The sequence below is a fragment of the Anoplophora glabripennis genome, unplaced genomic scaffold, assembly GCF_000390285.2.
Source record: "Anoplophora glabripennis isolate ALB-LARVAE unplaced genomic scaffold, Agla_2.0 scaffold501, whole genome shotgun sequence".
NCBI lineage: Eukaryota > Metazoa > Arthropoda > Insecta > Coleoptera > Cerambycidae > Anoplophora > Anoplophora glabripennis.
The window spans coordinates 151,116-168,008 of record NW_019416582.1 but is presented as its reverse complement, the minus strand read 5'-3'; the positions used below and the strand labels follow the sequence as shown (position 1 = coordinate 168,008).

At 31.6% G+C, this 16,893-nt stretch overlaps 2 protein-coding genes across 3 annotated transcripts in view; both read left to right on the top strand.

Moving 5' to 3' along the window:
* Positions 1-5,001, top strand: part of LOC108910533 (protein tyrosine phosphatase type IVA 3-like) — a 16,781-nt gene extending 11,780 nt beyond the window's left edge. For both annotated transcript variants that reach the window (XM_018715155.1, XM_018715154.1), the window contains exons 2-3: positions 3,671-3,992; positions 4,743-5,001. In XM_018715155.1, coding sequence (XP_018570671.1) covers positions 3,689-3,992; positions 4,743-4,933 — 495 coding nt within the window. In that variant the 5' untranslated portion in view covers positions 3,671-3,688 and the 3' untranslated portion in view covers positions 4,934-5,001. The remainder of the gene's footprint in view (positions 1-3,670; positions 3,993-4,742) is intronic.
* A 6,860-nt stretch (positions 5,002-11,861) lies between these two features.
* The window catches only part of LOC108910537, a 12,596-nt gene continuing 7,564 nt past the window's right edge, over positions 11,862-16,893 (top strand). The window contains exon 1 of the mRNA XM_018715158.1: positions 11,862-11,939. Coding sequence (XP_018570674.1) covers positions 11,874-11,939 — 66 coding nt within the window. The 5' untranslated portion in view covers positions 11,862-11,873. The remainder of the gene's footprint in view (positions 11,940-16,893) is intronic.

Sequence of the window (16,893 nt, the reverse complement as noted above, 5' to 3'; positions counted from 1 at the left end):
TTTTTTTTTGTAAAAGAAAAATAAAAAAACAAAAACTTGGTTATTTGAATTTTTCACATAAATTTTGAGGTTATGTGAAAAAAGTGTAAATACGAAAGTTGTAGATCTTTTTATTACCTACAACTTTGCCATTTAACTTTTTTCCATAAGACTTGTAGTTTTTCCGGAAATCAAGGGAAACCGTTTTTTACCCTTAAAAACTCACCCCTTCCCCGTCCCGACCTCAGATCGTCCGTAAATAATTATTTTTCCTTTAATTTCTGTTATATTCTCTTCCTTTTCCAATGGGTTTTATCCTACTATAATTTTTTTTCACTTTTTACCATTTTTAAAGGCTTAAGCACTGGTCTAGACTGCACATGTCACGTGATTGATATTTAGCTGTAAAACAACTATTTGGTCCTGGTGTCCGGTTTGTCATCAGTCAAATTCAGTGCTGCTCCTTCCGAAGCCAGTGAAAACTTCAGTTTGACGTAGTCGTATGGAGGTGTGATGAAATTTGAGATGCTTCTGAAGAGTTATCCTTAGCAAGATCACATACGAAATCACCAATCGATCTCATTTTGGCGTTAGTGTAGTTTTGCGTATAAAAACACCCAAACTAACGGCAATAAAATTAAGAATTCTTAACAACTGTCAACTGTCTGACAACGGCCTACTATAAAATTGTCATTTAAATACCCATACATAGATCAAGATGTGTATCGTAACGAAGTTTGTGAAGAATTTGCACAAGTTACGGATGTCTCTTCTTGTAAGGAACAATTTTCCTTGGATTTTCCTTGCAATATCAAGTTTGTTAGATATAGACTCTTCAACATAACTTTCTGCTACAGAGGAGCTGTTCCATCCGCCATGCCCTTTGATGGTTGTAAGATCAGCACCTTTATTGGCCAATAAAGTTGTTAAAGTGCGCCTCATATAATGGCCAGTATATGCGATCTGGATTTGCGATATTCAGGAATGAAGGAACTATTGAGGGTACCTTTGCCACTGTGTTGATTCTAACAGGCTGAGAAGTACATTTTTGATTGATGTATCTTAAAAAGAATCTGTCTTGTGTTAGGCGAATTGGGCGCAGAGAAATATATTTTCTGCATATTTCAACAGCATTCACGCAAAATCCTTCTTCCATAATTGTAAATTTTCTTGAAATACTCCTCTTGGTGTCAGGTATTGAAACAAGTAGGTAACTGCCAACGTCCTGTACGTCACTAATTTTAAAGTTTGTCAATTCGCAGCATCGACAGGCACCAGAAACACCCATTATTAGTGCAAACTAAAATAAGTTCCCTATATACCTAACAACATGTAAAAGGTAAAGAGATACCTTAATCATTAAATATTCTTTCAGTAAAAAATTCTTCAATATGTGCTCTTTCCAATACTGCAGCTGTTTTGCTTTGTATCCCCTCGACTCACTCTTCAAATAAGCTGGGTGGTTAGGGTGTTAAAAAAGAGTGTAAAATATTTCAGGAGGTAATAGTATGAACCAAAATAAGCAGAAAAGTCTTAATAAACATGGGTCCGCAAAGTAACGGTTGCGGAGATATGGACCACTATTCGTTTTTCAAACATTTTATTTTATTAGGAATAAACCGACAAAGGAAGCTTTTAACAAACAAAAAACAAAGTTACAGAAGATGTTCAAAGTGCCCTCCGTCCATTTCCAAGCAGGCACGACATCTTCGTCTCAACGATATTCGAACTCTTTCGAAAACACCCTCCTTGGTTTGGATTTCTTGACACTTTTGATTAATCCGTAGCTGCAGCTCTTCCAGGCTATTTACAGGAGTACCATACACTAATGTCTTCAAATATCCCCAAACAAAGAAATCTAGAGGGTTCAGATCAGGCGATCTTGGAGGCCATAAAACAGGTCCGGCCCTTCCTACCCATCTATGTGGAAAAGTTTGGTGTAAATGCTCTCTAACGGCCATGGAAAAATGAGCTGGAGCACCATCATGCTGGAACCACATTTGTTGCCTCTGATTCAAAGGAATGTCTTCCAAAAACTCATACAGTGTGTTCTGCAGAAAGTTGAGGTAAGCAGCGCCTGTTAATCGGTTTGGTAAAACAACAGGACCTAGAAACCTGTCACCTACAATACCCATCCAAATGTTTAATGAAAAACGTGCCTGATGTCCAGATTCTATTAGAGCATGAGGATTTTCGTCGGCCCAAATATGCGTATTGTGAAAATTAAACACTCCATTTCTTGTGAACCCGGCCTCATCAGTAAAAAGAATGTTTGCAAGAAAACGAGGGTCTTCAGCATCATGACGTAGAAACCAGCGGCAAAAAACCAAACGTGCTTGATGATCATTTATTGGATTTAAGGCCTGTACTCGTTGCACATGGTATGGATAAAGCAGTTGCTCGTGAAGGATTCTCCAAACAAGAGGACCACTAATTCCTACCTCGGCTGATATTCTCCGCACACTCGTACCTGGATTCTGCTCTACCAGTGCTAGAATTTCTTCTTCTGCTCTAGGAGTGGATACCGACCTTGGTCTTCCGGATAAATGGCACTGTTTGCTCAAGGAACCGGTATCACGCAATCTTTGGTGAATTCTTCCAAACATGCGTTGTGAAGGAATCTGGCGATTTGGATAAGCGTCAACATAAAGACGTCGCGCTTCGGTGGCGTTCCCATTAGCACGACCATACATGAAATGCATGTCTGTTAATTCTGCGTTAGAGTAACCAGCCATAGCGAAAGAAAACTTGTGCACTGAGAACAACTGTCAAATACGTACTGTTTATTTCACTAAACATCAACCAACTATTATAAGAAAATACACAACGTTTTTGCAAAATAAGAAAAGGGGCTAAAATACATAAAACATTCCATATCTCCGCAACCGTTACTTTGCGGACCCATGTTTATTGAGACTTTTCTGCTTATTTTGGTTCATACTATTACCTTCTTAAATATTTTACACTCTTTTTTTAACACCCTGTATTTTCGAATATCTATCTTTTTGTAGACCTCTATTTATAGTAGCCTTCAACATCGAATACTTCGACCACATAGATGAAACTGCATATTTTTTCTACAAATTTAATAAATACGGTAGCATGACTTAATTTATTGTCATTATCCTCAGTTTTTCCCTCCATTCGTTAAAATCGGCCAACACTTTTTCGTAATGTTCCCTGGATTTTGCTGGCACTAAATGGAAAATTGCTTCTTGAGCTTTTTCAAAAACAGTCACAGGAACACAATTACTTTCTTGCACTTTTACCAAATTCAGATAGTCTGTTTATTGATAATAAACAACGTACCCATAGCAACCAGTAAGTATAACAAAACTTACCACGTTTCATTGAGTACTAGTAAGAAATATCAAGTTTGGATATGACTATATCAGTAATACTAATTTACATTACATCCTCACCAACTTTATTCAACTTTTTTATTTTTTTTTAATATTAACACATTTTTTAATAGCATTTTGGCAATCTAACCTATTAAATAACAAAAAACACTCACTTTAGTCAAATTAACTATATGCCTAAACTTAATCTTTTGAAGTCATTGTAGCAAAGGTAAGGTTAGGTTGTCAAAGTCAAAATTCTATTTTGGTACTTAGGACCTCTTCCTCTTAAAAAAAGGTTGGATAACAAAAAGGGCGTAACTCTGACATTATCACACTTTATGTTACAGGATCTGTGCCCTCTTACAATGGACGACTTCGTAGAAATAAGCCACAAAGGATTTAGGTTCATAATATCCAAAAACCCAGTAAACAAATCCGTCAATTCCTACATAAAAGAATTGAAAAAACGCAACGTCGGTGTAGTCATAAGGGCGTGCAAACCTTCTTACGACACAAAACCTCTATTCAAAGCCGGGATTCAAGTGTACGATCTGACCATTGAGGACGGAGCTTCTCCTAGTGAAGAGATGTTGAGCATTTTCTTCAACATCATCAAGAAACAGTTTTGTGACAGTCCTGATGATGGCATAGCGATACACTGCGTTGCAGGTGGGTGAACATCGCTTTAACTAAAAGTTTTTATGTTAACTGTAATGGAACTTACTATATAAAGGGAGAAAATCATAATTTTTTGGAAAAAGTGGATGTATCCAGAGATTCTCTGTTCCAAAAGCTGATCTTGGAGCAACTTCTTACGTTTTGAACTGCATTGGTTCTATTGATCACCATCGTCTTGAGATCTTTTTGTCACTGAAACGTAAAATTATTTTGACGTTGATAGTAGCTGTTAGTTACTTCAGTTTTCACCTTCGTTGTCAGCATTTGACAGAATCATTTGGAAAATTTGTTGTTGCTATTTGATTTATTGTTACTAACTTCGGAATGTAATATGAATATGGTAATATAAATAGTTTTTGAAATAATTCCTTATTGTCATATTCAAGGAATGGTACGAAAGACCTAGACATTTTATGTTTAAGGTTATTTGAGGATACACTCTTATTTTTTGTAAGTACCTATTACAATTTCTAGTTCCGGATCCTGACAGAGCGAGACGTAGTTGAGTTATTTTTTTATTTTCAAGTTTATTTGAAGGTCAGGATATCGAAAAAGTGACCCCTATAAAAGTCGTTTGGGTCATTGGGGACCACCAATTAGTGAGCTTGCATTCCCCCTTTAAAACTTTTTAAATTTTCCTGGAAGAAAACTGCACATTCTTGAATACACTAACGACTCTTGACATCCTCAAAATAAAAAAAATACTGTTCATGATAAAAATTATCATATTTTCTATTTTAGGATTAGGAAGGGCCCCGGTTTTGGTGGCTGTAGCGCTTATAGAGCTGGGTTATACGTATGAAGACGCAGTCGACTTGATCAGGAGGAAAAGGAGGGGCGCCATCAACGCAAAACAGCTGAATTTCCTTGCCAACTATAAACCCAAATCCCGTCTTAAGGATGGAAAAAAGAGGTCGTGCGTCATACAATAGAATGTGTTAGTAGAATTGAACTAGAGCCTAAGGACTTTTTTTTATATATTTAATTATCTAATAAATATTTTTTCTTTTATTTGTAAGAAAAATAAACAAAATGTTTGACATTGATAAAAAAACAATGGTAATAAAAATTGGAAAAGCGAATTATTTGAACATTTACACTGTTGCTAAATATTGAAAACGTATTTCTTATAATTCTGTATTTTTTATCAGCTTTCCAAATTTGCTCAAAAAGACTTTATGTTTAAATTTGATTATTTAAAACAAGGTGCTTGCTACAAAATAAGAAAAATATCAACACAACGCTCTGCGATGGAGTTTAATAGAGGTAGTTCAAATAAAAATATATATCTCGTTTCCAAGATACAGGGTGTTAAAATTATACTTAATGATGTGCCTCTTTTATCAAGTTAATACTGGTTGAGTTGGAAAATTCAGTGGCGTACAAATGTTATCACAAGAGATCTTATTTTTTAAAAAAAGACTGGCTAAAATAATAAAAGCCATATTTAGAATTTGCAAACATTTCAGTCACAAAAAGTTCTCTTGTTTCATATCCATAAAATGCAGTTTTCAAGAAAAATTACGGTTTTCGTTCAGTGCTGTTTAATTTACTATTTTTTTAACAAGTAGGTGTACTATTAGTTTTCGTATTTTTTAATAGGTATTATGCTAATTCAAATAATTCAAAACTTTTTTTCTAAAATATCTTATCAAATGAAGTCAAAATGTTCTTCGATGCCAGAAACTTCTAATTGCTGATATTGCGGAAAACAATTATTATTCTATGAGCTACTACTAAACAGCTAGCAATAAATAATGATCCAAAATAAAAACTAAAAACTATATATCTAAAAGTATAACTGATACAAAAACACGTACCACATATATTTAAATTGTTGAAGACAAAACGTCTGAATCTGGTTCGGGCTGAGGCACTTTTAGATTAGGATATCTCGAAAACCAGAGCCAATTGAGAAATTTGGATCTCAGATTCGAATGCAGCACATCAAAATCCTTTGGGAAAGTATACCTATTCATGTTGTTAGGTAGTATTGGTATAATTCAATGCTAGTTGACGCACTTAGCCCATAGAGTAGTTATTTCCCGCAATATCAGCAGTTAGGAATCTTGTCTGTGGGATTAGTTATCTAGATTTATTGTATCTAAAAGTTATTATTCAACTTCCCTTGATAAGATAAAAAAATAAATTTGTTTGTATTAAGTCATTACTTTTAGAATGGGGTAATTAATTGATTATTATTAATAACCTACTTGTTTTAAAATAAAACTTTCGTTTTCTTTAATGGAATATTATTTCATATTGGAATACAAACATTTTCAGAATTACAGTGATTGTTACAGGTAGATAGGTCTCCAGTATTAGCAAAGAAGATTAATTTTTTATTCTCAATACACTGTTTCTTGGACTCGACAATATTTTTCTTTAAATTACCCCATTAATTTTTAGCGTAGAATCTAGTGTAAAAATGTAATTCATTCTTAAATAGACACTCTGTATATTTCCCAAGATTACTGTAATTTCATTAAAGTCTAATTAAAGCTGACCTTTCGTTTGGTTTTCTTCAATAAATCAAATCGTGCTCGATTGAGTAGGTAAATCAACAAATGTTATATTAATGTATTTATACATATAATTCAGATTATTTAGTTCATTATTACAGTTACGTTACCTTCGTTTAAAAGTACAATAAAAGATATTGCAATATAATTTTAAACTTAATTTTTTTATATAAAAAAATATTAGATGGATCAGTGACATGACTATGAATAATAATCTTTAATGGGAATAGATATTGTCCAGAGATCAAGTGTTATAAATCATCTCAAATTTATTTAATGATTGATTACCAAAGATTGGTGATAACTAATAAACTATTCTTAATTTTATCAAACAAAAATCATTTAAATTTGGAAAAAAATTAACGCTATCTCTTCTACGGTTTGCTCTACTATTACAATATTAATAAAATGATGTCCCACAAAGAAAATGAGCCCCTTGTTTTAGATTTGGTACGAGAACCCAGTTTTACAATGCAACTTTTTATTTTAATGTAGATACTAATAAGGTAATAAATAGATATTTTTTTACCATTAATTTCTTTACTTAAATTTTAATTATTCTATTTCACTAGTACTTAAAAAAAAATTGGTCTCTTGGACAGAAATAGGGTTCACTAAAAGGCAACGTAAAAACACCTACAAAGCTGCTACTGTTGTACAAAATAATTTGATAACCCAAAAGTAGGTATTTAATTAAGACGTAAAAATTAATTGCCGCTAATAATAATGCTATTAAATATTTTAACAACATAAATGCATTGACTATTTTCATAAAATATTTTACAAATATTTTCTATTTCTTTATACAAACAAACAAACCGTTTTCTCAGGAGTTACCTCTAAATCGTAGTTACTTAATTGCCTTCTAGGAAAACAATTGAGTATTATTAAACATTTTAATTATTTTCTGAATTACAATGCTTACTGAGATAATGAAACGCTTAACACTCGTTCAATTACGCCGCAAGTGTTCTATAATTTAATTAACAACACTCCGAAAGCGAAACAAATATATCTACAGATTTTATTGTATTATCAAAGGAACTATTACGTACATTACATGCTACAAGTGCTACAAGTGCTACAAAAGAAAGTAACTACCTACTATTTAAAAATGTTTGACTACAACTGTCTGATGGTGATTATAAGTAATTTATTTGCAAGTTTGAAGATAGTTGTGAAATATGGATCAAGGTAGGTATGGTTTTGGTAAGGTATTGGTTACATTTTGGGAAATAACTAATAATAAGACTGTCAAAAAGTGTATTAGATTGCTATAGGAACAAAGCTAGTGCTTAGAGATGGAAAATGTTACGTGGTACAGGCTTGTTTGTTGACCGGGTTCTCTTTTATGTAATTTTGTTCAAACAAAATAGGCTATATCCAAAAAAAAACAGCGTTAAAAGGAACTATGACGTTCAAGCAATTGTTGCATGAATCGTTCAAATGGTCATTTTAGATGAAAAAACCGCAGAGTGCTATTAAATTAGAGGGTGGAATTGGAGATTGGGGTGAAAATGCACACCTTTCAGTTTTTTAATTGTAGCTCGAAAACAAAGCAAAATTTCGATATAGTTCATAGGAAAAAATTTGTAGAGAATTTAATTTCCCATCGAAATGGCTTATTTAAAAATTAAAAAGGAAAATTTTATGCAAAAAATCGTTAATAAACAATTTTAAAAAAATTAAAAAATAAGATTTTTAGATTTTTTTTTACTTTTTTTATTCTAATTTTTTTTAGTGGAAGTAGGCAAAGAAAATTGCTGTCGTTTTTAACATAAATTAGGGTAAAAAAAGTAGAAAAAAATCAAACAATTGTTTGCTTTTTTCAAATTGTTTATTAACGAGTTTTTGCATAAAATTTTTCTTTTAAATTTTTTAAATAAGCCATTTCGATGGAAAATTCNAGGGTAAACGCGACGAAAATCGAAAAAAGTTTGAGCGACCATATATCAGTCAATTCTCATCCAAAAATACTTTACAACCTCTTGTTTTGAAGGAAATTTTATCTATTTTTTTCTTCTATGAAACAATGCCTATACCTATCTTTACTAAAAAAAAACTAGAGGCAAAAAAGTAAAAAAAAACAAAACATTGAATTTTTTGCTTTTTTGAAATTTTTTGCATAAAATTTTCCTTTCAAATTTTTTAAATATGCCATTTCGATGGGAAATTCAATTCTCTAAATAATTTTTCCTATGAACTATAGCGAAATTTTGCTTCGTTTTCGAGCTACAATTAAAAAAATGAAAGGGGTGCATTTTCACCCCTATCTCCAATTTCCACCCTCAAATTTAATAGCACTCCGCGGTTTTTTCATCTAAAATGACCATTTGAACGATTCATGTAATGAAATATCTCGAAAGTCATAATTCCTTTTAAAATCTTATAATTAATAGCATAAAAAGGGACACAACCGTTTATAACTGCTCTAACGGGCCAATAGCAAATGTTATCAAAATTTTTTAAATAATAACGATTTGGTAGCCAAATCAAAAATTCATAAGTCTTTACTTTTCTTTCATTAATTTATTGTTGATATCAAGTTGTCGATGAAGCAAAACAAAAACAAACAAATTAAACTCTAGTAATGTGGTATTATAATAATAATATTCTTGTAACTTCTATCAATCCACCATTTACTTTTATGCATTTCTCAATTCTTTTACGTACGTTTGTAATTACTTTTTGTATTTGGTTTGGGGTAATTTCTGCACAGGCTTGCATTATCCTAGCGCGTAGTTCATGTATTGTGACCTTAATTTATAAACATTTTATTTCATAAATCCCAAAGAAAAAGATCTAATGGCGTCAAGTCCGGGGATCTCGGTGGCCACTCAATTAAAGGACTATTTCGTTATATCCAACAATTCCCAAAATGTTCCTTTAACCATTCTCTCACCGCAGCAGCGTTATGAATAGGGCTACCATCTAATTGAAACTAATTTCAAATTAAGGAGATTTCTTAAAGACAAATCATCTAATGCATTCCAAATTTCATTATTAAGAAAATTAAAAAATCTATTCGCATTCAAATTGCTATCAAAAAAGAAAGGGCCAATTATTGTATAATTTAGTATTCCACAACAAACGTATAAACTTTTTGCGAATACTGCCTCTTAGCGTTTATAATGAATTTTGGATTCTCAGCTGACCAATGCCAACAATTTTGGGACGAAGCTATCCCATTTGTAATAAATGTGGCTTCATCAGTAATTAAAATTTCCCTTAAAAGTTTAGGATTATTTAAATATTCTCCCTAGTCAATAACAAAACTCCAAACGTCTTTCTTCATCTCCCAATTCCAAAGTATGGACAAATTTTGGTTTATAAGCTTTTATTTTATTTTTTTCCAGGCACTTTCTGATACTTTCTCTAGGGATATTAAGATTTAAATTAGCCACTCTAATACTAGCCCGAGGATTTTTACTAAAATATTGTTATTATTTCTCAAAATTCTACGACGTCCATTATGTCTAGTTTTAAGTAAATTTTTTGAAACACAGCCTGTTCCATTGAAAACATTATTAATGTACTGTCCACTACTCCAACTTACTCGTCAATCTGGATGCCTAGTATTATATTCTATTGCAGCATTTATTGACGAACTCACATTATCGCCAACAAGTCATACAATTTTTATTTTGTCTCTTAATGGTATATGATATATTTTCCATGATTGTTAACACGAGATAAACTACACACTAATTTGTTACTTTTGACAATTAGCTAACTACCTCATTTTTTGTTTTGCTTAATGGATAACTTGGGATCAACAATAAATTAATGAAAAAAAAAGTAGACTTGTGAATTTTTTATTTGGCTACAAAATGGTTATTATTTAAAAAATGTTGATAAGGTTTGGTATTGGCCCGGTTTGGGGGGTCCTGGATCCAGTTTGGTAAAAATATTTTTTTTCTTAAAATATCCCTAATATGAAGTATTAGAATTTTATTGCTAAAAACGGACGTAAACGCTAACTACGGATCCGAAGTCAATTTTGCAAAATTCAAGATGGCGGATCCAAAATGGCTGACCAAATTTTCAAATAATAATAGAATCGCAAAGAGAGCAAATTTGGTATACGGGAGTTTTCGGGATCGCTGATTACGTATTCGAGGTCAGAATTGCGAAATTCATTTTGTAATATTTTACTTTATAACCTGAGTACCCAATCATGCAAAACAATCTACTTTTTTTCGGCTATATCTTGTTTTTTTTTCTGTAAAATATCTATTCACGGGTTGAATTTTATAAATCGAATTCATGATCAGTGACCTCGAAAACCCCCGTATACCAAATTTGGCGCGATTGTGTTATTTTTTGAAAATTTGGTTGGCCGCCATCTTGAATTTTGCAGAATTGACCTTGAATTCGTCATCAGCGACCCCGAAAACCCCCTTACACAAAATTTGATGCGAATCTGTTATTTTTGAAAATTTGGTCAGCCATCTTGGATGGTTGGCCGCCATCTTGAATTTTGCAGAATTGACCTTGAATTCGTCATCAGCGACCCCGAAAACCCCCTTACACAAAATTTGATGCGAATCTGTTATTTTTGAAAATTTGGTCAGCCATCTTGGATCCGCCATCTTGAATTTTGCAAAATTGACCTCGGATCCGTGATCAGCGACCCCGAAAACCCCCGTATACCAAATTTGGCGCGAATTTGTTATTTTTTAAAAATTTGTGGTATTTGACCTTAATTGACCCGTTTTTTTTTGAGGTTAGAAATAGAACCATCAATTCTGGCCCCTAATTTATGTTCGGCGGGGTCTTAACTATATAAATAAATATTTGAATATAGAAAAAAAATATTTTTCTATTTTTCCTAGCACTTTTTGGTTGTCCATAACCTTCCAAAAAAAACCTGTAACTCGGTTACTATTAACTTTTGGATTAAGGTAGGATTTTCCAGATCACATTATTATGACGTTACAAATCACCTGTTGCTCTATGTACAAATCATTATGAAACACCCTGTAGAATAGTAAAAAAGATGTAAGGGATAGAATGTTATGTGAATTACTGGTACGTACCGTATGCATGAACCAGATTCGAGATAAGCGGTTTAAAATATATTTCTAAATAACCTGTCGGCGTTTCACATAAATTAGCGGCTTCAGGTGTTACGTCCATCATGAAACCACCCTCTCCACAGCGCCGGCCTGCATCTGAAAGTCTGAGAATGGGCGATTTATCGCAATGCAGGAGGAAATCTTACCTAATCTTGCAAACCATCTCTACATATAAAACGGTGGTTCCAATTACAGGATTCATTGCGTCGCAGTGCTCATTGTGCTCATCCCAGGGTGATTTTAGTATTGTGATAGTTTTTTTCTCTACAGACATGTCTTGCTACAAGTTTGTGTTCGTTGCCCTTTTCTGTGGATTTACGACGCGTCATGTTTTAAGTGTAAGTGAATCGCGATTTTATACTAAACCATTCAACTTTTCTTTAACTGTGTTACTACATTTAGTTTTTAAAATACCAATTTGATCCAACGGTTAGTAGTGAAGAGATAAATTTCTTAATATATAGCGTGATCTAAATAAGTATTATCATTTTAAAATTACGCCAAATTTACTTTTTTCTGACTCTACATGACACTAATATTTTATTGTTTTCTTAGATAACCAAAAGCAATTTAGTAGCTTCTTTTCTAAATCTCATAATGAAAAGATAAAATATTTTTTTCACTGATATATAATATAATGTTTATTTGTATTAAATACTCCATAAATATACAGGGTGTTTATTAAGTACTTGTATAAGCTTTAAATGGTGAATTGGCCCTTTAATGTTTGTACAAGTACTTAATAAACACCCTGTATACATAAAGAGAATAAGATAAATTATTATTTTCACGCAAAAGGAAAATAATAATATTATCCAGACGGACTAAAAATCTCACGAAAAAAAGGAATTTCCAAAAAGGTATATTTATAAAAAAAAGATGTATTCGAATTCTATTAAAATATTTGCTAATTTTTGCTCTAATTATACTACTACGCGTATTTCAAAGTTTCTATTAAATGAAGCAAACAGTGTTTGTTACCAAAAATCTAGGTATAAAAAAGATATCTAACCTCAGACAAGATTCCTAACTGTTGATATGTCTCAATTAGCGTTGAATTACACCAACAACGTCTAGTACAAAGCTAGTAATTAATAATTATCGAAAATAAAAATTAGAAATATCTAAATATTGTATAAATACATTTACTTGATATATTGAACTCAAAAATCACTGTTTAACTTCATTAGATAAAATTTTTTCACATAAAAATTCTGGAATTTATTTAAATTAGATGAATACCTTATAATAGAGTAAAAAATGTGGAGGCTAAAAAAATTATATTTTTAAAAGATACATATCAGTCCAATTAAATGGGTCTTTAAATCGCAATTTTGGTCAACCTGCCTGAACTTTTGATATAAGTTAGTTTGAGATATATGATAATAACAACTTACAGTAATTTTTTGTTCAACCCCCGGCCAGGGGTGAAAAAAGACAAAATAAAGGGCATTTTCAATATAACTCAAAAGGGGTAAGAGATGGAAAAAAAGTTTCTTATAAAAATTGTAGAGCAAAAAATTAAACATAAAAATGGTCTATTGACTTTTCCTTGTACTATTAAAATTAACAGCGTTCGGGAGACTAGAAGTTAAGGGATGATTTCAGAAATTTAAAAAATCGTAACAAGCAGAAAAATTAATGAATTTAAATTTTTTTTTGTTCAATCTACTCTAAAAAATGTAAACTACCTTTTCAGAGAAATAGACATATTTTTTAATTTTTAATAAAAAAGTTATAACAATTTCGCAAAACGAACGTGATTTTTATCTTTATTTTTATCGTAAAACAAAATTTCCAAAGCAACTATTCATTATTTTAAATAATCAATCGATTGGCATAGAAAAAAAAATAGTTTTAGTGTTAAATGATAAAAATTAACGATTAAAAAATTGAAATTGTTGTAACTTTTTAATTAAAAATTAAAAAATATATCTATTTTTCTGAAAAGAAAGCTTACATTTTTTAGAGTAGATTGAAAAAAATATATATAAAATTAATTCATTTTTCTGCTTGTTATCATTTTTTAAATTTCTGAATTCATCCCTTAACTTATAGCCACCCTAACTCTGTTAATTTTAACAGTACAAGAAAAAGTCCATATATCATTTTTATGTAGAATTTTATGCTCTACAACTTTTATAAGCTCTTACCCCTTTTAAGTTATTTGGAAAAAAACCTTTATTTTATCTTTTTTCATCCCTAGCCGAGGGTTGAAAAAAAATTACTGTCACTTATTGTTATTATATACCGCAAACTAACTTATATTAAAAATTCAGGCAAGTCGACCAAATTGTGATTTAAAGGCTCATTTAATTGGACTAATATAAAGTGTATAAGTTAGTGTAAATTTCTTTGCTTCATTACATTGGCCAAGAAAATGGTTGTATGTATTCGATTGTACTGTTTACTGTATTCAATTTCAGTCAGGTTCCACAACTTTGACGATTGTTTTTATTTCAAATATTAAGAGAATAGCTTACGAGACATGTTTACGTTTTGTTGTTTGGTATTATAATAACTAATTTTTATTTTAAAAGTAGGTAGCTAGAATTTGGCCAATAAATTGGGCGATTTATAGTAATGTTTAAAAAGAAATGAAAAATTAAACGAATTTTGACAGCTTGTTGACTAATTTTTTTGAACAATTACCGTGTCGAAAATTGATAAATAAACAACAATTGAAATTGATGATTTTATAACCATTTCAAAGAATACCTCAGCAAGAATTGTTTAAAATAATTTTATTTTAGAAAAATGCATGTATAAAGATTTATCTAATAACATTTGTCCAATTAACTGTAATCTTTTCAACTGCAGCAACCTGTAAGCTGGTAAATAGATAGAAACAACTTTCTTTAATCGTAATAGTGATTAATTTGATTAAATATAAACATTTAACGATAAATCAAGTAAGTTAAAAGTGTAAGGTTAAGTACGTACTAGAAGTACAGTGCATACAATAATTTCACATTTAGTATTCTTGAATATATTTTGTTAAAGCGTCAGTTGGCGCTTTTCTGATGTAGATCCCAGTTATCAAAATGCTAATTGTTCGCTTTCATGTCATGTGTGAAGCGAAAGTAAATTCATTATTTTTCTAAACGTTTCATTGTTGCGACTAATCGTTTGTTTATTGAACGACGAAAGTAAGATATTAATAAAACAAGTATTGTGCCTCGTCATTTCTGAATCAATATTTATTAACTGGAAGATCTAGTTAGTTTTACGACATTGAAGTATTAAGTTTACGAAAGTCATAGTAACTTTACAAAACTATAGATGTCGTAGAATTACATCACGTAACGGAAAAAATAGCATATATACAAGGTGTTCCAATTCCACAAGTAGAAAAATCAAATGGAGGTGAAATAATATGAAATATTTCTGAAATAATAAATGTGCTCTGAGTATCTTGCTATCAAAAATTAATGACAACCACATACCATTTGTCTTCTATATCTTGTACTGTAAAATCTGGTACTTCTCTGCTACAAGTCCTCTGAATACCCCTTGTTAAAATAACCTTAAATATACATCATAATTAGATATACTAATACGTCATCAAGTAAAGTAACATTAATTTATCTTTATTAAAACAAATTATTTATAAGGGTTTTCTTGTATAAATATAGGACACCAGGTTTAGTAATATTATTATATTTTTTTTTCAATGTTTTTTTTTTAACATAGGACCATATGTTGAAGTCATTCAACTTCAAGAGGCAAATATTATTCATTTCTTGGCATATCCATATCGCTTTTTACTTAACATCATACTTAACACTTGAGTCATAATATTTTGGCACATATTTTTTCTTAAATTCACAGGATTTTCAAGATGTTTCATTAATTACAACAAGCTTCGCAGTTATTTATCAAATTTTCTTAAATATAAAGTTTCGTAATACAACTAAGCATGAATTTTATGGGTTTTTGTTTATATTAGGTTTTCGGCTTAACCTTTTTGCACTGAACACCGTATTTTATGTGAGCACTGTCGAGTAAGGTACTCTTGCATCTTTAATTCACCGTCTTTGCGTGCTGGACTAGGGCACTAAAGTTTATACGTGTGTGGCCGCCTTAGAATGCCTATATGGAAGCTTTAGAAGCTTGATTTACGTGTGTGGAAGCTTTAGGAGCTTGTATGCCTTAGGATCTTCACCTCAAGTGAACAAAGTTTGGGTGGTATGTGCTACATGAGCTTCCCTAGCTGTGCATTTTTTACAGAAATTTTAACTTTTTTTATTTTTTAATTGTGCTATTGCAATTTTAAGGCTAATTAACAATAAATGGTATGTAACATTTGTATATAAGACAAAAGCATGAATAATTTCGAGTGTACTACTAGCGCTGGCCAGGATGCGACACTGGTTATAGAACTGCATCGTCTCTGGGTTGACGATTGATCTCACACCACGTTGGCTCTGTGGGGTGTCCTGTAGCAAAGTCCACGACTGAAGAACGTCCCTCTGTAGATTGTGGGTGTCTCCAAAGGGTTGTTGTGATGAAACTTATTTTGATAAATTGTGACTCTCGAATTTTTTTGGACCTCGAAAGAGGGGTGAAGATTTACGTGTTTCTTTTTGCGCTATCGGCGGCTCCTGGGCGATGATGGGCATGCGTGGTCAGCGCCAATCATGGCTTTGTAGTGGAATTGAGGAAAATCTTCGAAACATACGTAAAAATTCTTGTGCTTTTCTGTGCAGTCGGTGGCGGTTTCGTACTTTTGGCGGCAACTGTAGCTTCGTGGGGGGAATTCCGAGAAATTTTTCGAAACTGTGATGAATATACAGGGATGGCCAGAAATACGGAATAAAATTCGTATCTTTTTAATGAGTTAATTTTTTTAAAACGCCGAAACACGTTAACTGATTTTGATTTTTTCTCATCTTTCGGTTTGATAATAATTAATTTTTCTACTTTTCTTTTCAAATGAAAACATAAGGCATGAGGGGGCTCGTTGAAAAGTTTATAGGAAACCGAATCAAACCATACCAAATAAACAAGTTTTATTTTTTCAATAGCAAGGTTTTTAGGGTTGTATAAAACACCTACTTAACAAGTGAAATAAATTTAATTATCTTCAGTGTTATCCTCCATGAATTTGCACAGAATAAAATAAAGAATTTGAAACTGTACCTATCACTACTAACGCAAAAAAGATAAATTTTTTATGTTGCGTTTTTTTGGTACCACTTACTTGCCAGGTTTTCTGGTTAATTTTTCGCTTTAGTTGTAAATTGGAGTTTGAAACGTTACTATTGTGTCAAAATCAAGTTATTTACTGAA